Source organism: Bufo bufo, chromosome 4 (assembly GCF_905171765.1).
Source record: "Bufo bufo chromosome 4, aBufBuf1.1, whole genome shotgun sequence".
NCBI classification, from domain to species: domain Eukaryota; kingdom Metazoa; phylum Chordata; class Amphibia; order Anura; family Bufonidae; genus Bufo; species Bufo bufo.
Window position 1 is genome coordinate 190,015,385 of NC_053392.1, and position 26,382 is coordinate 190,041,766.

At 39.6% G+C, this 26,382-nt stretch overlaps 1 protein-coding gene across 1 annotated transcript in view; it reads right to left on the reverse strand.

Annotated features, from left to right (window-relative positions):
- Nucleotides 1-26,382, reverse strand: part of SI (sucrase-isomaltase) — a 359,277-nt gene that overhangs the window by 23,268 nt on the left and 309,627 nt on the right. Inside the window, exons 51-60 of the mRNA XM_040428175.1 lie at nt 23,476-23,630; nt 20,953-21,121; nt 19,183-19,279; nt 11,588-11,700; nt 11,378-11,503; nt 11,152-11,280; nt 9,100-9,210; nt 7,727-7,789; nt 5,224-5,340; nt 134-218 (exon numbers count right to left, since the gene is read on the reverse strand). Coding sequence (XP_040284109.1) covers nt 134-218; nt 5,224-5,340; nt 7,727-7,789; nt 9,100-9,210; nt 11,152-11,280; nt 11,378-11,503; nt 11,588-11,700; nt 19,183-19,279; nt 20,953-21,121; nt 23,476-23,630 — 1,165 coding nt within the window. The remainder of the gene's footprint in view (nt 1-133; nt 219-5,223; nt 5,341-7,726; nt 7,790-9,099; nt 9,211-11,151; nt 11,281-11,377; nt 11,504-11,587; nt 11,701-19,182; nt 19,280-20,952; nt 21,122-23,475; nt 23,631-26,382) is intronic.

The window sequence follows — 26,382 nt, forward strand, 5'->3', positions numbered from 1 at the left end:
CATAAAATACGATGGATGACTTAAACTGCGGTTTAACAGCTATGTCATAAATCCATGAGCGAAAGACCAAACTGTTGGTCTACAATTACTGGTAGTAAGATATAGTTTTCAAATACCACATAAAAACCCTTACCTGGCATGTAGGGAGGTTTGTTCAGAGTTTGGTTTCTGCAACCAATGACAGATCCATGCACAAAGCTTGCAGGCTCATTCATATCCTAAAAGTGAATATTACAAGTTTAAATATACTGTATATATATATTTTTTCTTCTGAAAGTTTTATGTCATTAAACATCATTTTTCAAAACAGCAATTTAAAATAATTATCCAGAGTAAAAATAATAACAAGGCGCCCAAAACCTAATATAATCATAGATTGTTTTTCCACAGTGATCTCTCTCTGATTTGCTAAATTGCATGATGAGTATCTGTTCTAGAAAATGTAATTGAATATGAAATAAAATGACAAATATTTCTAATGCTCTTTCTCATCCGTGAGTTTCGCCGCAGAATTAGCGAGCATCTGAATGACATTAGGAAGAATGCTGACACCCCAGTTGCAAGTCACATGAATTTACATCATTCTGGGGATGTGCGAGCTTTGGTATTTCAGGGTATAGAGATTGTAAGACCGTCCCCGAGGGGTGGCAATTTTCACCATCATGTCCCCTAAAAAGAGGCCCAATGGATTTTTAGGTTGGGCACAGTTCGCCCATCTGGACTCAATGATCATATTTCATTTGCGCGTTTCATTGATCAATAAACTACCCCTATGTTTCCTGTAACCGCTACTGCACGCTAAGTACAGTTGCTCATTGGATGTTCTGTATTTTTCACATTAAGCTGTTCAATTACAGTTGCCATTCTCATTAGTGACACTTGGTGGCCATTACGTATTCTTGCGATTCACTGCATATGACTTATGGTTTTTGGTTACCAATACTGACATGTCTGCTTCAATTGATATGGCTCTTACATAATACTGACAATCACAGCTGTCACCTTGTATTCATCATAAGTGACACACGGGTGTCCTTATACATCTTGACCACCTGGTGAATATTATTTATGTTAAATGGAATATCTATCCTTACATATTTCAATATGCAGTTTTATTTCTATCTGCTGTTTTTTCAATAAGGTGTCATAGTTATTGTTTTTTCACACTTGCCGATATCGGCATTTTTACAATTTCTTTCCCACCACTTAAAATCATTGTTCTCGCTCCCCTGTTTATTCACTGCGGCTCCAGGATATTTTACTGCTTTTGAATCCCCTGTACTTATATTTAAATAGGACTGAGACGGAGTAACTATATGTGTAGCTATGTGGCATCTCGGCGGGTAAATGAGCGGAGATCCGGCCCACTTGGCTCCCATTGGCTGCACATTTGCGTGTCAACTTCCCCTATTTATACCGGCATTTTGGCGGCTGCTTCACAGCCGTCATAGCAATGATACGCTGTCACACATCACCAGTGTTCTATTATTCTCCCATTGTGCACTAGTGTATCTCGCTCCTGATGAATCCTAGTAATGAAACGCGTCTCTTATGGGGGACGCGTCTCTTACATGTGGGAGTCATAATTTTGTCTGGGCAGTTAGATAGGTAGTGGGGTTTTACTTTTCCTGGGATGGCTAATGATGATAATTGACCAGCAGTCCTCTGTTCAAGTAGTATACACAGGTAGTTCATACTGTAGCTGGCTAATATCCAGCCAGTAGTGATGGACAAACATCGGCCGGGACGATTCTCGAACGCGATCGAATGTTCGCAAATGCGACGGGCCCCATTCACTTTAAACCTGAAAAACCTGGTCCTTTTTGCAGCCACCAAATACTAACAAGTGCACAAATCATCCAACAACACGGACAGTGACATACCAGAGGGGGATCAATGGAAAAAATTACCCCCAAAGATATGTATTTTAATCAGAGGCCATTTTTATGCGTCTTAAAGGGAAAATCTCAGAAATGTGACCAACACATCTTCAAACAGCCCTCTTGCATGCGCTGTAGGATTGGTACTCGCAACTGTTTCTCTGTGGGTGGAAATTCCTCTGTCAGCGCCCGCCACAGGAGAATGCAGCATCTCTCCAGCAAGGCCTGAAAATCCCTCTGTGGTGTTGGTAACATTGTCCGCCATTTAGTGTTTTTACCAGGGGTTTGAATACGTTGCCACCCAGTCCTTTCCCTTTATACTTTTTAAGGGGGGTCCCTCTTCAAACACTGGAGCATAAAGGCCCCCATTTGCACTAAATTGGAAGTGGTGGAGCGGCCTGGCTCCAGCTCATTGCCCAGGAGAATGTTGCACACCACTTTACAAACTGTCAAATTGAGCGGGGTTAGCCATTGATCGGCCTTCGGCTGCAGAGATTAAAGCAGTGCAGGACAGGTGTGGCTCTTGGCTTCCAGCACAACAGCCACAGCACAGCATGTCAACGTCTCACCTGGCACGTCAAATAGGTTCTGGGGAGATTAGGGGGTGCAGCGGAAGAGGAGGTACCAGTGGAAAAGAAGGAGTAGGTGGAGATGGAGGATCGAGTAGGAGGAGAAGAAGAAGAGGCAGGCCTGCATGTAATACGTGGCGGTAACACCAAATCCCCATTGGTGCCACGGGTTACATGTTAGACGGCCATCAGAAGGTTCACCCAGGGGCAGTAAAAGTTATGTACCTTCCCTGTCCCGTGTTTGCTAGACCACGTGTATGTGGTCAGATGTATCTTGGTACCGACACTGTGTGCCAGAGATATATTCACTTGCCTCTGAATGTGGCCATATAGTTCAGGGATGCCCTTCTGGGAGAAATATTTCCTATTGGGGACCTTCCATTGCGGTGTGCCAATGGCCACAAATTTTCTAGAGGCCTCCGAGTCCACTAGTTTATATGGCAGTAGTTGGCGGGCTAGCAGTTCCGACAAGCCAGCTGTCAGCCATTGGGCAAGAGGGTTATCTGGCATCATCGAATATGTAGCTCGAACATTTGGGCCACAGAAGCCTGCCTTCTACCAGATGAACGCAACAACGGCGCGGTGGAAGGTGGAGTGGAGGAAAAATGGGAGGAGAGAGGAGAAGTAGAAGAGGCAGGATGTGGAGCGCCAGGAGTGTGGCTTTGTGGGTTCTGATGGCTTTGCTCCCACTGGGCTCATTGATGGGAGGCCAGGTGCCTTCTTAAAGAGGACCTTTCACTAGATTAAAAAATCTAAACTAACTATACAGTCATGTAGAGCGGCGCCCAAGGATCCCCCTGCACTTACTATTATGCCTGGGCGCCGCTCCGTTCTCCCAGTATAGCCTCCGGTATCTTCACATGTTAGGCTCCACCCAGTTGAGCCTGCCGGCGTGTCTTTCTCCCATGCTGTAGCGCTGCCCAATCGCAGTGCTCAGCTCATAGCCTGAGAGGTTTTTTTTTTCTCTCTCAGGCTATGAGCTGAGAGCTGCGATTGGTCAGTGCTACAGCATGGGAGAAAGAGACGCCGGCAGGTTCCACTGGGTGGAGCCTAACATGTGAAGATACCGGAGGCTATACCGGGCGAACGGAGCGGCGCCCAGGGATAATAGTAAGTGCAGGGGGATCCCTGGGCGCCGCTCTACATGTCTGTATAATTCGTTTAGATTTTTTTATCTAGTGAAAGGTCCTCTTTAAGGCGGTCATCCCTAGGTGAGTGTTGGGCTTACTGCGACTGATGCTTTGACAACACATGCTGCAGATGGCAAAATATTGTCAGCAGCTGACACGTTAAAAACTTCGGAGCCATGTGCTGGTGTCCTGGGAGCGCAAGATGTGACCGTGCATGGTGGATGGCTTGCTCCAGATACATTTTCAGTCTGCATTTTGCCTCCTGTGCACTGCAAGTTCTGCCTGCTTCTCCTTCTTTTCCTTCCTATCTGCTGCTCCATCTCCCTCTGAACTCCCCATCTCTTCCTCTCTTGTGGGCACCCATGTGACGACCATCAACACGTCATCATCGTCACCTTTAGCACCACTGACATTAGAGATCTTGGAGTAGGCAGCAACAGCGGGGACCACCGTCCTTGGGCTGATCTGGGTACTGTCATCAGACCGCTGGGTGGCGGCGGTTGCTACATCCTTTTCCTCCTCTAAAGCCAAGAATGGCTGTGCATCGGTAAGGTCTGGGAATGGATGGGAAAATAATTACTCTGACTCGAGTGGAGGGAGTACTCTCCACTCTGACTGGTGGTGTTGGTGTGTTTGGGGGTGCACACAGCAAAGAGTGAGGAGGGTGCAGATACAGAGGATGAAGAGCACCATGTGGTGAGCGCGGTGACATAACCGCAGGTCCTTTTGCAGGTCCTGAAGAAAAGAGGATACCGGCTGTGCGATTAATTGGATGCGGTGATTTTTTTATTTATTTTTTAACCCCTCAATAGACATTTTATTTAGCATTCTGTTTTAAGAATGCTATTATTTTCTGTTATAACCATGTTAGAACGGAAAATAATAAAGTGATGTTCGGGACCCCATTGACTTAAATGGGGTTCGGGGTAAAGTTCGGCCGAACCCGGCGAACCCAAACTTCCACGGATTCGCTCAATCCTAGTCGTTATGGATGTGGTGATACCAAATATATTGAAGGGATTTTTTTTTTTTTTTTATTCTTTTCATTGAAAAGCATTTTTTTAAATGAAAAGGGTTAATTTTTTAACTTGGTGATTTTTTAAAAAAAATTAAACTTTATTTAATTAGTACTTTTACTAATTATTAGTCCAACAAGAGAACTTAAAAATGTGATCCTTTGATGTAGTACAGTGTATTATACTGTCAGAAGAAAACAGGCAGTCTATTAGATTGTGCCCTTGTGTCAGTAGTGACAGCGGCAAATAAGGAGTTAAATGGCTGGTATTTAAAATGAGCAGGAGGCCAGCTGTTATCAAAAAGATGAGGTCCGGCTTTTTGCTGCACAGACATTTTGCTGTGGCCTACTCTAATGCCCCTTGGTGACCACCGTAAAAAGGCATATCAGAGGTCACTAAGGGTAGAACAGTATGCAGTTAGCATCTAAGCTCAGTCTAGTGGTGTCTGCAGGCATTCATAATGTTAGATTTTACCTTTAGCTCCAATTGATATAGATATAAACCAAAAAATTAATCAAACTATTTACATGTAAATAAAAAAAAATTAAAAACAGAACGGTGGACATTCACTTAAAAGATATGCATTTTTAAACATTTGTAGTGTAAATCAAGGAAATGCCATACTTACAATCCAGAGACCATCAAATCTAATATACTTGTCTCTGTAATCTTTCACTTCTTGCTTCCACCAATCTACTGTGACATTCTTGAAAAAGTCTGGGAATGCTACATGAGCTCTGTAAAGCTAAATACAAATAAGCATACAGGCAAGTCACATTAATGATTTAGTAATTGCCTTCATTACAATTACACAGATGTACATGATTTACTAGTCATATCTTCAAATATCACAGTTTTCTTGCTTTGGTAATTTGGAAGTGTTCCAAATAGGCATTTAAATATCAGTTTATTGCTGAATATATATATATATATATATATATATATATATATACACACAAAAGGAAAATGTATGGCAGCACCAATTCACAACAATAATAACGGGTGCTATGTCCAAGGGTGTCCCATGTCTGTCCAGTATTATCTTATTATGGTTTATTTGTGCTTTGGCCCAGGTTGAATCTCGACAGATATCTTCACAAGTAGTAGAATATATCCCATGGTTTTCAGGAGAACCCTGTCTTTGGCGGTGTCAGGAGGCGTGTATGGGGCGGCGCTTGAATGCACGATTGACACGGTAGTGCCGATCGGGCTCATACTGCATGCCCAGCATTAGGATATTGTACCCCCTTGAACAGGGGTGTCCATTTCCCTTTTTTGCTTCCTGGGAGCCGTTTACTATAAGAATAATACAACTTTGGGTTACCTTGCCAGCATCCAACATGGCGCTTCTGGACATGGGTTCATGTGAGCATGCGCCTTGGAATGCTGACAGGTACTGCCGGTCTCGCTGCGTCCAAGTGGGTAGGTGATGTGCGGGCCGTCTGCCTCGGGCACGGCGTGATGTTACACTGTTGAGACACAACCTGGCGCCTGCGCACTCCTCAGGGATAGACGCCAAGTTTGGCCATGACAGCATGTGGATAGACATTGGTTCTATGTGGTATGTTACCGATCTTGTCCTTTGCCCCTCCTGTTTTTAATCTAATGTAATTATGCTAATGTACAGCAGCCGATCTATATTGGTGCCACTTATTGGATGTATGTATTGATTGCACTGTATTATTATGATTTTTTTGTAATTTATGTATAATCATATTTTGTACCATTGTTGCCATATATTGTATCATGTTATATCACATTATATTCACTATTTATTTATATTTTACAAATGTTTTATTGTAATGATCATATTAATTGATTGCTCCACCCCCTAATCATGTATGTCTACTTATACCTTGTGTTACACTTATGTTTGATGCTTGAGAAAGGCTCTGTGTTTTGAGCCGAAACGTCACTTCACTGTGCCACTGTGGCCTAATAAACCACAACTTTTTCTACTGGAAGTGCTGTCCATTTCCATCTAAATATATATATATATCATGACATTGTGCCACATAAGACGTTTTGATCTGTGCCCAGCTACGTCTCTTCAGCTGGGATGAGCTCTTCTCAGAGAGGAAGCATAAGCTGAAGACGGCTGATAGACTTCTAAGGGTATGGCCGCACAGTCAGGTTTTTGCATGCAGTTTTGGTAGCCAATATAGGAGATTAAGTATACAGGACTTCTCCACTCTTTTAAATTCACTCCTGCTTTTGACTTCCAAAACTGAATACAGAAACCTGACGGTGTGGTCATATCCTAAGAGCTTGTCTTTAGCTAAGACCTCAGGCACATTACTGTGTCTGTATTGTGGTTCGCAAAGCATGGATCCCAAAAATTAGGCCATCTGCCTTTTTCTCAGTAGAAATATCTATTTTCATCTTCAATATGAACATGAATAGAACGTTCTATAATTTGAGAAACAGATAATTTGAGGTTACACTGCGGCAGCCCACTTCAGTCCCTGCACCCTGGCTTAGGCCTCGTTCACATCTCCGTGTCAGTGTCACGTCCGTGAAAAAAAGCGTATATGTTTTATTCATGAAGATGTCCGTGAAGGATCCATAGTTGGTCCGTGTGTCCGTTTTTACTATCCGTGTGTCATCCGTAATTCACTGATGTTGCTCAGCTGACAATTTCCAAAGAATCTCCTATCAGTCATCAGTGAAAAACGCAACACAACACAGACACAAAATGGATGTGTGTCAGTGATTTTCACGGATCCATAGACTTCAATGGACGTGCTTGGTCCGCATCACGGATCAAAGTAGTGCATGTCCCTGTGATTTTTTTACTGACCCATGGTCAGTAAAAAAATACTGAAATATGAACAGACACATTTAAATCAATGGGTGCGTGTGTTCGAGGCCGTATGATATACAATTGTAGCAAGTTTCAAATAAAGCCTCATTCACACGTCAGTGTTTTGGTCAGTAATTTCTATCAGTCATTGTGAGCCAAAACCAGGACTGAAGCCTCCACAGACATAAGGTATAAGGGAAAGATCTGCCCCTGATCTGTGTTTAGAGCCGCACCTGATTTTGGCTCAAAATCACCGATGGAAATCACTGACCGAACACTGATGTGTGAATGAGGCGTAGCAAGGGATATTTATGACTGCAATACTTACTTGAACTTGCTCATCCCAACCAAGTGAATTATTTACTTGTACACCAGGTAAATCTGGCCAGACCTGACAAAAGAAAAATCCAAAAATAAGGACTATAGGATTATTACTTGAAGACAGCATACAACACTGTGACATGGAGACATTTTACATGCCATATCATTCTCACATGCAATTGGACCACATCAATAGTGATGAGCAGGATAGGCAATATTCGTTTTCATCATATTTTCCGAATTTTTGCCTAATCTTTGAGATAAATTAGCAAATTCTAGAATTTGCGATCTCCAGTCATTATTTTCTTGATTGCGAAAATTGGCAATGGAATATGCGCATAGTGTGTGCGCGCAATATAGACGTGGCTCACTTTTGCTACATTTTTCAAGCTGCTACAAGTTTCCTGAGACTGGAGAAAATGTTTGACAGCTACATTCGTGATTGTGAGGAACAATTCCTGATCACTGCACTGTAATTCCTATCACACTACCTAACACCCTGCACCATATCACTATCTAACTTAGGCCTCTTGCACACGGCCGTATGGCTTTTTCAGTATTTTGCAAAAAACGGATCCGCTAAAAATATGGATGACGTATGCGTGCATTCCGTTTTTTGCGAAACGGAACAGCTGGCCCCTAATAGAACAGTACTATCCTTGTCCGTTATGCGGACAATAATAGGACATGTTTTATCTTTGAACGGAACGGAAATATGGAAACGGAAAGCATACGGAGTACCTTCTGTTTTTTTTGCGGATCCTTTGAAATGAATGGTTCCGTATATGGTCCGTATACGGAACGCAAAAAATCTGAATGTAAACGGAAAATAAAAACGTTTGTGTGCAAGAGGCCTTACACTGACTATCTCCCACTAAATATTTGTATTGTATATATGAGCTAACTATCTAATGTAATTGGATAAGGAATAGGATCTAGATGAAAGCAGAGAGCACAGCAATGTCACTGCTCTCTCTCTCCAAACTGCAAAAAAATGGCTGCTGGGGAGTTTCCTATAGAGTAAGGGGCAGGCAACTTCCCTATTGGTTGCTAGGGACGTTGCTAAGCTCTGAGAAAGACATTGCAGCCTTCTCATTGGCCCACAAGCAAGAAGCAGGAGGGTACTGATGGGAAAAAATATTTGAGAATATTCGCGAGTACGAAGATACAGCACTATAGTCTAGATCTTTGCGATAAAAATTTGCTATTAGAATATTCGCGATCAACACTACACATCAACTGAATAAAAAATAAATAAAAAAACTGGCAGATTGTTAAAATACTGTAGATGAAATAGGAAATCTAATAAAGAAATACAAACGGCATATCAGTGTACACCTATCATACTTTTGGTTTTCTTTTCAATGTGAGATAGCATACCTTGCCCCATACAATGTCACTTTTGTCGTCCCATTTTATGAAGACGTCTTGGTCCCTTCCTTTTGTGAAAGCAGGGTATGGTTCAGTCTCATTTGCGGCAATAGCTGGATCCTACAATTAAAAGAAGTAAATGACCTGTCCATTCTGTATGTTGGATAAGTGCACGTTTGTTTGACTCAATGAAAAAACTAAATGCATACAATATTCAGTGATTATTTATTTCTGCATATGGGCAGATTCTGGACACTTTTTAGTTTAAAATCCCTTGGATTACTATAATAACAGTTATACCATTCCATTGGGAATACCAACCTCTCACACGTGGCTAACATAGTCGATAGATTGGTTATTGATTTTACAGAATTGTATAAAATTGATAAAATTACTCACCTGTAAGACTATGACTTTATTAGACAAATGCAATGAACTACCATTCTGGTACACCTTTCTAAAATTCATTCACATTTTATATGCTTTTCCATTATTTCCATTTATGATTGCGTAAAGTTAGTATTCTATTTGTGTGTGTGTAATGATGGAAGCCACCATCTTGTCTAATCTGCTGCTGTGAGCTGGGAACAGAAGTTCTGAGACATGCATTGCAGCAGGAATCTGGGCATTAAGCCTCACTTTTATCAGTTTCTATACAAAGGTGATCGCGCTGCTCATTTAGACACAACCAGGACTCGCCCCTGAAGAAGCAAAGAGGCGAAACCTAGATCGGGCAGATCTATGTGTGGATGTTTTACTCAACGCTGATAATCATACTTCCATTGTGAGTGTAATAAATATTTTTTTGATCGTATTTCTGGTGGTACGCAACCCTCTAATTTCCACATAAGGATCGTTTTACTAAAGCTGTCTCTGTTGGATACATTGATGTTTGGTTGCATCTAAAAAGACTGGGATGGTCTGAGTATTTACGGATGCTTTTGTCTAAATTGGGAAGCGCGATCATCTTTGTATAGAAACTAACGGTAAATGTAAATTGAGCCCACTTCCCACGGAGATCAGCAGCACCAAACGAGAAAAAAAAGAACAACGTAATGGAGAAAAAAATGTTTTATATAATTTGATTCACTTTTATCAGAGACCTTGCTTTTATCATTGACTTCTGTAGAAGGTGATGTGAGCTTGCTTTGTCACCTGTGCGGAGGGGTCATTGTGCAGGTAGGAGGAGAAGGTGAGAACATTTGTTGTCATTGACATGAACCTGTATTATCTGCCTCCAGCTTTAAAACAGAGGTTTCAGTATCTAATTGTTTGTATTTTCCTTGTGATGATAATGATATGACTGATGAGCCTATTATGTACCTAGTTTGAATGCTCCAAAAGTTTACTTTTTTCACAGAAATACATTTTTATATATATATATATATATAAAATGTCAGCATGATAAACCCTATTATACCAGTCATAGTCACTGGTAGGGTTGATCATGCCTGGTTTATAGGGGTTGATCATGCTAACAAGGCCGATTTAACATAAAAAGGTCATTATTTTACAATAGATTACTTTTTGCTAAGTAAGTTTAAGGTTTATACTTTCCTTCCTGTGATACTGGTTCCAATTATACAAGCAAGGGCACAGGCTTTACTTCGGCTTTAGAGCAGTATTAGAATCTCTAGTATATAGCCTGTAAAATGTGCCACATTTATCACAGTTACTGATTCTAGATACATAACATGGCATATTTTTAAACTGTCTAGTCCAGTTTATACCACCTATTTGATGGTTTCATTTTTGTCCCCATTCCCCAAAAAATCTGTTCCCTAACAAACAGTGTGTGAAGAATCTGTCCCACTGCGCCAAAATTCTGTCCACCAACAACTTTAAACCAATTGGTCTAGTCTTTATCACTTTGGTCTACTAGAATTATGAATTTCAGTTACATAAATGTTTCTTAAAGATCGACAAAATATGTCATTACATGTTAAGGATTGAAGAACAAGTCTGGTACATACAGTATGATTAATAAATGCACCTAAAATAAGACCTCACAAAAATAGCTATTTTCTAAAAATTAGTTGGCTATAGATTAGAATAACTTACCAACATGATGATGATTTTCATTCCCTGTGTTCGGATTCTATCAAATATATCAGGAAGTCTCTGGAAGTCTTTACCTAAAGTGAAGTCCATTTGTCTTTCCATGTAATCAATGTCAGCATACTGTACATCCTGGGAAATGGCAAGGTTCAAGAGAAACCATATAATAAATACAAAATACTGTATTGTTGACCAATCCCTCCCCATGTACACACATATAGTCACTTACATAGGGTATTTGAGCTGCCACCATGTCATTATATAGTTGTTCAATTTCACTATCGTTCTTATACCCATAACGACACAACTGGAATCCAAGAGCCCAATAAGCTGGCATGACAGGTCGTCCTACAAGCTGAAATTTCATATAGCAATATTAGAGCTGTGTCTCTTTATGACTTCCAATAAATATGACTGTTTAACATGTTAATGAACTTACTTTAGTGTATTGCTGAACAACCATCTCTGGTGTTGGACCCAGTACAACAAAAAAGTCTAAAATTCCCCCAATTGTGCGATAAGTTAAAGCTGGAGTTGGTTGCACTGTTATATCTGAAATATAATTATAGTATTCATTAACATATATCAGCCAAAAATATCCATATTGTGACTAAGAGCAGTAATACACTTCACACTGGTCTGTTCATGCATATGGTAGTTTAATAGTTAATTCAGCTGTAAGTTATTTGGGTGCATAAAATGATAGAGTGGTGAAAGGCAATCCTGATAAGTTTGCTATGAGAGAGGTCTAAATGTAATACTTATTTTCTGGCAATGACAGAACTTGGCTACTTTGACTGTATTAGCTCATGTATGGGGGTCACAGAGTCCCTAATACATGCATGTGGACAATCTGTGTACCTTTGTATGATTCTTTTCTCTAGGCACTGTATTCTCCCCTAGATGCAATGCCGATATTAAGACTGAGTCATATGGATGGGCAACATGACCCCTTAGCAGTCTATTGGTGCCTGATTATGGACTTTGAACTCCAAAACAGTGGTATCTAAAGGTTAGTGTCTCTGGTTTGGCTGGTTTCCCACTGACTTAGAGGGTAGACCCCTATGATAGACACTAGAGAAACCATTTACTTCCTACTTAAAGTGGGTTGTAAGGATAATCCTAAAATTCTCCCAACACCACTAAATGCCTTAAAATGTATATATATATATATATATATATATATATATATATCCTATATCCAGCTGTTTCTCTCTGTGCCACCATTCCAGTCCTTTCCCCGCTGTTTGTTTACAAGTCAGCTTTGGTGTATAAGCAGCACAGCTATACAGCATATGACTGCTGCAGCCAATCACTGTCCTCAGCAGTCTCATGTCCATGAATGAAGTCATTTGTGTATTGGCAGCACAGCTATACAGCATATGACTTCTGCAGCCAATCACTGTCTTCAGCAAGCTCATGCCCTTTACTGCTGAGGACAGTACTTGGCTGCAGTAGTCACATGTCCTATACCAACATGTCACCATTACTGCCTTGTATAAAAAACTGGTGGTGGAGGAGCAAAGCTGCACAGAAGAAAATATAAGGAGAGAAACAGGTGTGCATAGGTTGTTTTTATACTTTTAGGCATTAAGTGGCATTGGGAGGTTTTTAACCCATTGCTGACTGCCTGTTAATGATATATGTCAGGCGGTCGGCATATATCTCTGCAATGACATTTTAAAACATCCACACAGAGACATGCAGCTATGATATGTGATAATTGTAAGCACCAGGGAGCCCACTATCAATGAGGGTAGAGCTCGCCGTAGAAAAGGCAGGCTTCTTTTTTCACCACTCCTATCTTCCCCATCCCTATAGACAAAGTGCTGAATGAGGGCTGTATATAGAGATCACATATAGAAAAGGATAGACTGCACTCTGTAGTGTCTAGGTTCAGATGCAATGTGGAAAGGATGTCTCACAATCAGTGTAGAGGTAATACCATGACACAAATATTTATTGAATATTCCAAAACAGTAAAGAATCCATATATAGTCCATACAAAGCCAAATATGATACATGGGTGTAGTGACTATAGTCTAACATTTCCGTCCGGCAATGGACCTTGGTCACAGTCACAAAATGAGTAGGAGTAGACAAAGATGGTGTAAGGAGCGCGAAGATTGGTTAATGCCCATGTGGTACAGCCTAACTACGCTGAAAGGCATGCATGGTGCAGAGAGCCATTATGCTGTCCCATATGGACATCAGCCACTCTTAGTGCTCCTCACACCATCTCTTTGCCTTTGACTCTGTGACCAAGGTCCATAGCTGGATTGAAATGTCAGACTACAGTAAATACTCCCATATGTTGTTTTCTGCCTTGCTTGGAGTCTGCATGAGCTGCTTGACCTTAGCAGACCCAGATCCCCTCACTGTGAGGTTATATAGCCCTGTACAACCTCTCTGGGAGCTGTATTCACCCTGTATCTGGCCTAATATGTAAGCTCCAGTTACAGGAGAAAAAAAAGAGTAACATTAAATGTCCCCCAATGGTCTTGTATGACCTCATGGCGGGCACAAAGTGTAAAACAAACAAAAAAAGACTAAATAAATAAATAAAAATAAACAAATTAATTTTAAAAAGCCACCCCACTGCAGCTTCTACCCCCCCCTCCCTCCCTCCCCAGTTATCCTAACCCATACATTTCATAAAACAACTGTTATGGAAAGCGCACATAAAAAAATATTTTAGTTGCAAGCTGTGCTATTAACCAAAAGTGTTAAAAAAGTGAAAAACACTATTTCCCCCCTTTTCCACCCATTTTTTCCTGTTCATAAAGAATAAAAACAAAAAACAAGAGCCAATGTCAGGAAATATTTCTACACCAAAAGAGAAGTTCAGGTTTGAACAAAGTACCAGCAGATATGTCGAATAATGGACTTTAACATGCCTGAAATAAACACATCTGTCCTAAGTAAGATAAGTAAAAATAGATACAGTAGATAGACCTTGTGGTCTTTTTCTATGTTTATAAATACTAATTAAAAAATAACAATATGTGAAATGGAGTGCTCACCAAAGCATAGCTCGGTCTGCTAATCCACCTAGCCTATATATACCAAGTATGTACCAAATGACCGGCTTAATATAAAGCAAGACACTTTATTACATTAATATTACATATGTATTGCCCCTAAAAAAATCATAAAAGCTTATACCATTAAAATGCATAAAAAACAAAACATCAAAACATATTATATATACATAGATGTGTGTTCACACACGATCTCAGTCCCTCTGCCTTACTGCAGTGCAGAGCTCACGCACTGCTAAATTGTAATAGAAAAAAGTTCCTTAGCGATGTCAGTATAATCAATAGCCCCGGAGAAGAAACTTGTTACCTGTGGGTGTGAATACCTGGAACTGGAAGCCGCACTATACGTATGTATACATCGAGATATCGGTGCATCGAAGGTGCGGTAAGAGGCTGATACCTTTTTATATATAAACAGGAGACATTGTATCTATATTTTAACTCGAAAAACTATTGGAGATTGTTTGTAGTAACACGTGGATCACCATACTACTACAAGTAACAAGTTTCTTCTCCGGGGCTATTGATTATACTGACATCGCTAAGGAACTTTTTTCTATTACAATTTAGCAGTGCGTGAGCTCTGCACTGCAGTAAGGCAGAGGGACCGAGACTGTGTGTGAACACACATCTATGTATATGGCCTCATGCACATGACCGTTCCTTTTTTTTGTGGTCCGAAAATCGCAGATCTGTAAAAAACTGAAGCCGCCCATGTGCCTTCCACAATTTGCATTGTAGAAATGCCTATTCTTGTCCGCAAAACGGACAAGAATAGGACATGTTATATATTTTTTTGCAGGGCTACGGAACGGAGCAACGGAGTGCTGTCTGCATGTTTTGCGGCCCCATTGAAGTGAATGGGTCCACATTTGAGCCGCAAAAACTGCGGCTCGGATGTGGACCAAAACAACGGTCATGTGCATGAGGCCTATGTAATATGTTTTGATGTTTTTTTTATGCATTTTTAATGGTATAAGCTTTTATCATTTTTTTAGGGGCAATTTATATGTAATATTAATGTAATAAAGTGTCTTGCTTTATATTAAGCCGGTCATTTGGTACATACTAATTAAAAAATGGCATAAAAATATAGTCACAAATATCACTGAAAAGAGGGGCAAAAATTATTTATATAACGTACAGGAAAGAAAGGGAAACAAAAACTGCGTCTGCTCAGGAAGGAAGTAAAAGGCCCGGCCTTAAAAAGATTAAGATAACCCAGACCATCCGTTAAACATGTTCTATAGATCTCTGCAAGGAGAACGCACACCTTCCAAAGGTTTCAAATGGGAAAAACCATTCCTTTTTGTTTGCTTTATGTCAAATGCTTGAACAAAATCTTTCTTCATTTGTCACAAAGGAAACAGTGAACTCACAATAAATGAATAAAAGAGGTACAGCAGCTAATCCTGCTCATACTAAAAATCCGTAAGCTGGTCGATAAGACCTAACATTTGTACCTTCTGAAAGGAATGATTAAGCCTATTTGATCTATTGCTGAAACCTTTAGGCTGCCTCCACACTACCTAAACTCTCTTTTTCCATCAAAAGTAGGAATCTAACTTGGTATAAAGAGGGAAAAAAACTTTCTTTGCTTGAGAATGTTTTCCTTCTCCTTTTTAGGGCTCGTTCACACGAAAGTATTTTGCGTTCCGTGTACGGGCCGTTTTCTGCGTTCCGCATACGGTATCATTCATTTCAATGGGTCTGCAAAACATGCAGACAGCACTCTTTGTCCGTTGCTCTGTTCCGTGGCCCCGCAAAGATTTTGAGTCCTGTCCGATTCTTGTCTGTTTTGCAGACAAGAATAGGCATTTCTATAGTAGGTCTATATATAACACGGGCGGCATCCGTTTTTTGTGGATCCGCAAAGAACAGCACGGTCATGTGAACAAGCCCTTACTAGGATCAATTTCCACTTTTGATAGAGGATAATATAAAGGGAAAGTGAATCTCTCAAATGTAGTGTGAAAGCAGCATTATAACTACATTAAAGGGAAAGTGTTACTTCTAATTATGTCAGTTAAAACCAGATAGAGAACCATATTCTTTTTTTTATTTTTCTTAATCTGCTTTTATTTTCTGAATAATTTCAGGCTTCAATTCTATGAAACATTTTAAAACAGGAATCCAAAGTGTTTTAAAATCGTAGAATCGAAGCTTGAAGTTATTAACCGAAGTCTTTAGTATTAAAGGGGCTATGAAAATATTTCATTTCTTTAAACCAGCACCTGAATCTGAACACTTCTATAACTACATATAATTAAAAAGTTTGTATAGCCACTGAGTTATTCAATAAAATGTATCTGTATAGCACCACCTGCTGTTTGTTTTTTGTCTTATTTTTGTCTTTGTTCAGCTCACTGAGAATGCTCAGTTTCTTCTTTCAGCTGACTCTTGAGCTTTGATTGGGATTGCAGTTTTTTAATTGTAGTTCCTGATCTGAACTATGGGGCTGGCATCTTGTCTGAGATATTGTTGACAGCACTTAGAGATCTGCTTCACCATAGTCACTAGTGTTGAGCAAATTGAGCTTCAAATCATAGATCTTAAGTCGATTCGTTCTAACACTTCGTTTTATTGCTGTACGGAGATGTATGTGCTTTGCAGAGGCAAAATTCATTAAGTCTGAAGTTGCACAAGACTTTGGTGAATAACTTCAGGCTTCAATTCTATGAAACATTTTAAAACAGGAATCCCGATGTGTTTTAAAGTCGTAGAATTAAAGCGCTAAGTTATTCACTGAAGTCTTGTGAGAATTTTTCCTCCATAAAGCACATACAGTCAGGTCCATAAATATTGGGACATCGACACAGTTCTAACATCTTTGGCTCTATACACCACCACAATGGATTAGAAATGAAACAAACAAGATGTGCTTTACCTGCAGACTGTCAGCTTTAATTTGAGGGCATTTACATCCAAATCAGGTGAACGTTGTAGGAATTACAATAATTTGCATATGTGCCTCCCACTTGTTAAGGGATAAAAAGTTATGGGACAATTGGCTTCTCAGCTGTTCCATGGCCAGGTGTGTGTTATTCCCTCATTATCCCAATTACAAAGAGCAGATAAAAGGTCCAGAGTTCATTTCAAGTGTGCTATTTGCATTTGGAATCTGTTGCTGTCAACTCTCAAGATAAGATCCAAAGAGCTGTCACCATCAGTGAAGCAAGCCATCATTAGGCTGAAAAAAACGCAACAAGCCCATCAGAGAGCTAGTAAAAACATTAGGCGTGGCCAAAACAACTGTTTGGACCATTCTTAAAAAGAAGGAACGCACCGGTGAGCTCAGCAACACCAAAAGACCCGGAAGACCACGGAAAACAACTGTGGTGGATGACCGAATAATTATTTCCCTGGTGAAGAAAACACCCTTCACAACAGTTGGCCAGATCAATAACACTCTCCAGGAGGTAGGTGTATGTGGGTCAAAGAGAAAACTACACCAGAGTGAATACAGAAGGTTCACCACAAGATGTAAACCATTGGTGAGCCTCAAAAACAGGAAGGCCAGATTAGAGTTTGCCTAATGACATCTAAAAAAGCCTTCACAGTTCTGAAACAACATCCTATGGACAGATGAGACCAAGACCAACTTGTACCAGTGATGGGAAGAGAAGAGTATGGAGAAGGAAAGGAACTGCTCATGATCCTAAGCATACCACCTCATCAGTGAATCATGGTGTTTGGTAGTGTCATGGCGTGGGCATGTATGGCTGCCAATGGATATGGTTCTCTTGTATTCATTGATGATGTGACTGCTGACAAAAGCAGCAGGATTAATTCTGAAGTGTTTCGGGCAATATTATCTGCTCATATTCAGCCAAATGCTTCAGAACTCATTGGACGGCGCTTCACAGTGCAGATGGACAATGACCCAAAGCATACTGGAAAAGCAACCAAAGAGTTTTTTTAAGGGAAAGAAGTGGAATGTTATGCAATGGCCAAGTCAGTCACCTGACCTGAAACCGATTGAGCATGCATTTCACTTGCTGAAGACAAAACTGAAGGGAAAATGCCCCAAGAACAAGCAGGAACTGAAGACAGTTGCAGTAGAGGCCTGGCAGAGCATCACCAGGGATGAAACCCAGCGTCTGGTGATGTCTATGCGTTCCAGACTTCAGGCTGTAATTGACTGCAAAGGATTTGTAACCAAGTATTAAAAAGTGAAAGTTTGATTTATGATTATTATTCTGTCCCATTACTTTTGGTCCCTTAACAAGTGGGAGGCACATATGCAAACTGTTGTAATTCCTACACCGTTCACCTGATTTGGATGTAAATACCCTCAACTTAAAGCTGACAGTCTGCAGTTAAAGCAAATCTTGTTTGTTTCATTTCAAATCCATTGTGGTAGTGTATGAACTCAAAAATGTTAGAATTGTGTCGATGTCCCAATATTTATGGACCTGACTGTACTTTTTAATGCAGTACGGAGACAGGTTTTAGTACAGCAATAAAACAAAATGTTAGAACAAATCAACTTTGGATCTATGATCCAAAGTTTGATTAGCTCAACACTAATAGCCACCATGGGCCATATACACAAAAGACTGTATGGGACTTATTTACTTCTATGGGAGAGTCTTGTAGACATGCTCTGTGACCTGTGCACAGATACAAGGAATGATCCACTACTGTGACTGGTGGATACTGTGTTCTCTCTATATCGGTGATATCTGCAATTTAACCTTGCCTGAGATGATAATGAGATGACTGCTGAAAAGAGATCTGCACAGACCAAAAAATGGTTCCTATTATTAGGTTCAGTGGCCAGTGTGAAAACTATAGGGTGTTAGAATATATATATATATATATATATATATATAGTGACATGTAAAATATGTAAAATTAAATATACTGTAACATGAAAATGCTTTATATATGTTCAACATAAAAGCTTTAAAGGCCATTTTCTGATATCCCATTCCCTTTAAGAGCAGTATCAAAGTAGAAGCATAGAGTGTTTGTAAGGAAATGAACTTACCCATGGCATTGCTGTTAAGCAGGAACACTCCATGAGCGTTGCCTTCATTTTCTAGGCCCATATAGAAAGGATGGACACCATAGGCATTTTCTTTATACTACAGAGATGAGACATGAAAAGTGAACATCCTGTTGCACATAAACATTGTGCCATATATAACAATGCTAGCGACTTGAGGCCATTGACTGCCAACTTATAGATGCCATAACTCTTTCAACAATCAGGTAAAGCCTCAATAGAACTTGAGGATAAAGTAGCCTTTTATTCTCTACTTTGCTATGTGGGATTCATATGCAGCAAAAGATATGAAATATTCTATAAATGTTGCACTGTAAATTATTACCCAGATTGTGGAAACAATTGCTGGGAACCGTAATGACATTTTGTTTTAATTCCATTAAAGGCCAGATTATGATCGAGAGCAGATGCTATTAAAATGATTTGCTGCATGATTTCAAAGCTTAAATCTGGCCATGGCTATCAGCTTGCAGTCGTATTGATTTGTAGATGCAAAAATAGATGTTATAGACTTTTCCTGGTGTTATCAGCTCCCCTATGACAGAATAGATTTACTAGGACACATTCCCACATTATATTGTGCCTTTACAGAATAAGCCAACACTTTACAAATCTCCTGTGAATATCTCTAAATCACATTTCTTCTTGCATTAATGAATGTACACTTCAGCATTAAAGGGGCTGTTCCATGAAAAATATTCTATGGTTTTTAAACCAGCACCTGGATCTGAACTGTGTTGAGTTATTCAATAAAATGTATCTGTATAGCGCCACCTGCTGATTGTTTATGGTCTTATTTCTTTCACCTGCTCACTGAGAAGGCCGCACATGCTCAGTTTCGTCCTTCAGTTGCCTCCTGAGCTGTGATAGGGAGAGCATGGACACGCCCTCTTAGCTGCAGCAGAAAAGACACTCCCCCTGAGCTGTCAGCTTGATATAAACCTTAGCAGAGCAATGAATGTGGAAATCTCTGGATCTACAAGGCTGGTTCTAGCTTTGTTACAAAGAGATTCTAATGTACTTTTTACATTAGTCATGGGATAACCTCTTTAAGGTTAAGAACTGCAAGGAATCTCAGCACAATAGGACACAATGTTGATGAACAGTGTTGTGATTAGTGTGACCATAGTATGACGTAAGTCTATGAGAAAATTCTATACTGCCTCTCAAGGAAAGCCATGAGTCTAAAAATACTTCACAGACTGGAATTGAAATATCAATACACAGCATAGCTTGCAATCCTTGAAGGAGCACGAATAGTACATTCAAGAACCATCTCCATGACTGTCAGCGAGAAATGTCTGCTCTACATCATCAAAATTTGATGTAACCTGATGACTTTCATAAAGGGCAACACATAAATTGTATCCTTTGCTTACTTTTACAGTGTATTTGTATGTTAAAGTGACCATAGACTTCATGGTTATTGCTAGAGCCTAGAATGATTGCATTAATGATAATCATTTTATCTATGCTACTCAAATCAATCAGTTCTGACACTTGAAATCTGCTCCTTCTTCAGGAACATATATCACTGATGCTTTAAAATCTTTTACATTTGTTTGCATAAGCTCTTTTCCTTAGGTGCTTTCCATTATTAATAAAGCAGAACACAAAAAGAAATGTCCTTGTATATGAATGTGGTAAAGAACAGATGGCTCAATGCAAATACGAAATGTGGAAGTTTCCTTTTTTTTTTTTTTTAAGTCTAGGACTTATAGTGAAGATATTAATTTTAGTTTGTTTACTTACACCAGGGGGCTGATCTTTGGCAAAATAACCCCAGGTGTGCCAGTTCAGATCGATACGGTATTGAGGGTGTTCTGTTTCTCCAAATCCATAGATATAATGTGAGGGCAATAGATTTGATATCTGAATAAACATGTCTGAGAAGGTGAATCCAGGAACCTGAGAATTCCAACTGTGAAAAGGGAAATGTGCCACATTAAGAATATAGCTTTTAAGATAATGTTCATTAACAATAATGATAGAGGGCTGTTCAAAGTTACTAGTGCTGAGCGAATCGAATTCCACAAAGTGGACTTCGATCAGAATTTCATGGAAAATTCGATTCGCAGTGAAGCCGAATTTCCTTTTGCTTTGTGGTAGAGAATCGATTTTCCCTTGCTCTGACTCCATATATAGCTATGTCCATATCCATATAATGAATCAGTGCTTGGGGACACCCAGTGAATTTAAATCTAATTTAGCCCCTATTTCTGAAAAGTTTCTTGTGGGATTTGAACTCACAACCTTTTACATTACAGCCAAGAATCTTAACCACTACAATAGAGAGCTGCATGGCCAGTTATTAAAAAAAATATGAGACTTCTGCTATATAGGAATACTTACTAGACGTCTCATTAAAAAAATGTTTTAAGCAAATAGCCATGCAGCTCTATAGTGTAGTGGTTAAGGTTCTTGGCTGTAATGTAGAAGGTTGTGAGTTCAAATCCTGCCAGAAACATTTCAGAAATAGAGGCTAAATTACATTTTATATTTTTCTTAGTAATTGTAAAAAATGTATGGCACAAAATAAATGTGTAATTATTAAACATATATATATATATATATATATATATATATATTCATACTACTGATATATATGAATGCATAATATGTGAGAAACTACTACTGATATTTTAGCCATAATATATTTACATATATAATAATATATTATATATTCTAAATATATAATAATATATGTAAATATATTATGGCTAAAAACTTATACATATTTCCAAAAAGATGCTGATGGGATTTGAACTCACAGCCTTCTACATTATAGACATAAACCTTAACCACTACACTATAGAGCTGCATGGCCAGTCAAAAAAAAAAAAAATCAATATGAGACTTCTGCTATATAGGAATACTTACTACTAGTTTATTTTTATTTTTATTTTTTAAATAACTGGCCATGCAGCTCTATAGTGTAGTGATTAAGGTTCTTGGCTGTAATGTAGAAGGTTGTGAGTTCAAATCCCACCAGGAACCTTTCAGAAATAGAGGATAAATTAGCTTTAAATACACTGGCTGTCCCCAAGCACTGACTCCATATATGGACATAGCTATATATGGAGTCAGAGCAGGAACACCTAAGCCAAACTAGAGTCCAAAACCCCTCCCCTCTTCAGAGCAAGGGGTGCCTGGTTTAATGCTCGGGTTCTCCCATTGAGTTCTATTGTGCATGAGTGCTCTGTAGAGCATCCAAGCATCGTAAAGTGTTCTACTCGAGCACACAAGCACTTTGGTGCTCGATCAACACTAATGAAAGATTTTGATATACAATGAATGAGGAATCTGAGGGGTACAATGAAGAGGAGAGAAGCAATCACCACTTACTGTCATTGCACCCACTACTTACAAAGGAATGCACTTTGTAACAAAGTAATTAGTCACAAAGCAAATTTTTTTGTAACATTCGTGGAAGAAGCTTCCAATACTTTGCTCATCTCTAGTGGTGAGGGTAGTGGGCGTGGTCAGTGGGCCCAACATATTTATCTTCATTGGTGCTCTGAGCTGCTTTAGGTTTCTTTCCGGAGCATGAGAATGCCAGATGATGCAACTAATATATGACAAGGCCTATGTCTTGTGATAAATTAATTGCACCGTCAGGCAGTGCAGGAGATTTCAAGACAGGTTTAAAATGTGGGTCTTAAACACAAATTTTTACTATAAGTGACAATAATATACGGTAGTTATTAAATTTCCAGCACTGGAATTTCAACTTCATAATAACGGTTTATATTGATTTCCCACTTTTTTTTTAATCTAACACAATATAAATTCTGGAGATAGCAGATATATGCAGTCAAGGCTATAAAATAAAATATTTTTAGTGCAATAGTACAGAATAGTTAGAAAATACTTTAAGGGACATTTATAAAGCTTTTTACATCACTAGTGTGGCATAAAAAAGTTGCAGATCATGGCGCACTCCATGTGTGCACCATAATTTGCAACTTTTTAAGCTTATCTGCAGAGCCCAAAAAATGGGGTGTGGCTTAGCAAGAGGTGTGGCTCCCTGCTGTCTGCCACATTTACTATAACTTTCGCAAGAAAGTGGCAGAAGTTATGGCTGAAGTACTACAGCTTATGGCTCACTGCAGGGCAGAGATGCACCTGATATGCTAAGAGGCGTCTGCCTCCTAATGAATTAGGCACATTTCACGCCAGTGCAAGGAGATCAAGACTGGAGTATAGATGGGCCAGTCTTTATATATTTCCCCCTTTATGTGAATATGCTTCTTTGTAATAGAAAACATTACTTACACTACTGTTCCAGTATTTTTTCTTATGATGTGAATTCCAAAAGGATTATCAACAACCTCAACGTCATACAGTCTTCCTTGTTCTGTACTTGTTGGTGTGCTTGGTGTATTTATTGGCACAGGAACTTCATATCGTTTATTGTTGGGATCATATATCTATAAAGATATGCATAAGATGTATATTAGACATGAATATACAATAGTAAATTGCAAACCTTTTACTTTTCCTTAGAATATAGAGACATTAAGAAGTGAACAGTGCTGTTCATGAGATGTTTTAGCTCTGTTTGAGCATTACACTATGGGATATGCTTAAAGAGGACCTTTTACTTGTAAAAACAATGTGAACTAAGTATGCTGACATGTAGAGCGGCGCCCGGAGATCTCACTGCACTTACTATTATCCCTGGGCGCCTCTCCGTTCTCCCGTTATGCCCTCCGGTACCTTTGCTCTGTAAGTTATAGTAGGCAGTGTCTTCCCTTGTCCTGTGGGCGTCTCCTTCTCCTAGGCTGCAGCGCTGGCCAATCGCAGCGCACAGCTCACAGCCTGGGAGTTTTTTTTTTCCCAGGCTGTGAGCTGTGCGCTGCGATTGGCCAGCGCTGCAGCCTAGGAGAAGGAGACGCCCACAGGACAAGGGCAGACACCGCCTACTATAACTTACAGAGCAAAGGTACCGGAGGGCATAACGGGAGAACGGAGAGGCGCCCAGGGATAATAGTAAGTGCAGTGAGATCCCCGGGCGCCGCTCTACATGTCAGCATACTTAGTTCACATTGTTTTTACAAGTGAATGGTCCTCTTTAAATACCTGAAAACAATATTCACACATATCCCTTATCAGGTCTATTCACCTTATTGAAAGATTAAACTTTGAACTGGTTCTGACGAAAGATGAGTGAATCGATTCTAAATAGAACTGAGCGATCCTGGCAAGATTCGGTTTGTTTCAACTTCCCCAAATTTCTTTAAAAATCAGCTAATCAGGGGGCAGTATGCAGGCAGGTTTTATCAGGGAAAGCTTAGCATAGAGAGTGAGGGACTGGTCACTTTCCCATTTGTTTCATACAGCCTGCTGGCAAGTTCGGCATTACAGAATTCTTTTTTTTTTTTCTTTTTTAAGTTTCTACAATTCACAGGCTTATTGCCAGCACCCCAATAACATATATTCTGCTGCAAACACTGAGGATCTGACCCCCTTTTTTTTTTCTAAAAAAAAGGTTTCTAATTACCATTTGTAACAGGACATTGCATTGGGTCAGTGTATTATACCCATGTTATTAAACATGTTGTATATTACTGAAATATACAGTTGAATGTTATAGCAAAAGCAATGCCGCAATAATGCAATTATTATACTTGTGTTATTGAATGCATAGTATATTGCTGCAAGATACCATTCAATGTTATGGCAAACCTATTTTACTGCATTAATGCTATTATTATACCTGTGTTATTTAAAGCGTTGTATTTTACTGCAAGATACCATTTAGTGTTACAGCACACTCATTTTACTGCAATAATATAATTATTATACTTTTGTTATTGAACACACTGTATAATACTGCAATATACCGTTCAGTGCAACAGCTAACACATTTTACTACAATAATGCAATTATTACACCCATGTTATTGATTGCATTGTATATTACTTCAAGATATGGTAATCTATTGATTAGGGTTGAGCAAATCGAAGTATCTGAAGTGGACTTCGATTTGAATTTCAGGGAAAATTCAATTAGACACAAAGTCAAATTTCCTCGTGCATGACATAAAAAAAAAAACATACTCACCTCATCCATTTGAGTGTGAAGAGACCGCTGCGTCCATCTTGATTAAACATCCCGTGCATAATCTCATGCACCATGACGTATGACGTTACCACGCCGGCCAGTGTGAGATTTTGCGTGGGATCTTCAATCAAGATGGTTGCGGCAGCCTCTTCGCACTCAAATAGATAAGGTGAGTATTTTTTTTTTAACTGGTTAACCCCTGAAAGCCCTCATTTTTAAACTCAGATGCTGCGATCAGCAATGAATGTGGCATCTAAGGGGTTCAATGAGGGGGGCAGCGCAATCACTGCTTACAAAGAAATATGCTTCGTGACAAAGTAATTTGTCACAAAGCAAACTTCTTTGTGAAATTCAGCAAAGCAGCTGAATCTAATTTTTGTAAACTTCAACACTAATACCGATATTTATTTATTTAGAGTAGACTCTCATTCTGATGCAACAAGAAACAGCACAAGACAAGCAGCTTTCACATCTTCCACACCTTGCTGGCTGCCCTGTAGTTGGGGACCCACACGAAGTTGGGATGAAAATGAGGACTGGAGGAAAAGGAGGAAAAGCAGGAGGAGAAGGAGTCATTTGTGCTGTATAACGAGGCTGATGATGATGATGACGACGACGACACTGGCGATGATGCCCTATCATCTCAGTGGGGTGAGGAGGCAGTGCCAGAAAGAACTGGGCCATAAGGCAAGCCTGCAAGCATAGCAAGCTCTATGCTTGCTTGTTTACATAATGCCCAGATTATCCTTACCATCAAAAAATAAGATGATTACTGGATAGTCATGTTTTTAGACCCTTGCAAAAGGCAAAATGGCTAAATGTTTCCCTGTTGCCAAAAGGGATGCCAAATTGCTTTATTACACTGTATATGCAGCTTATAGCAGCTTTTAGTGAGCAAACATCTGCTGCATGCGTGTCTGACCAGGAGGCCCCTCTTTTCCCCCAGTCAAGTTACCCACCTCCAACTCTCTCAGCTACCACAAGCAGCAGAAGACTCAACAACAGCAGCCACTTCAGTCTCATAAACATAATACAGCAGTTTTTTTTATGTGCCATGCCAGGTTGATGCACATGAACAAACAGACATAGCACCTGAACAGCCAGGTTCAGTCCTAC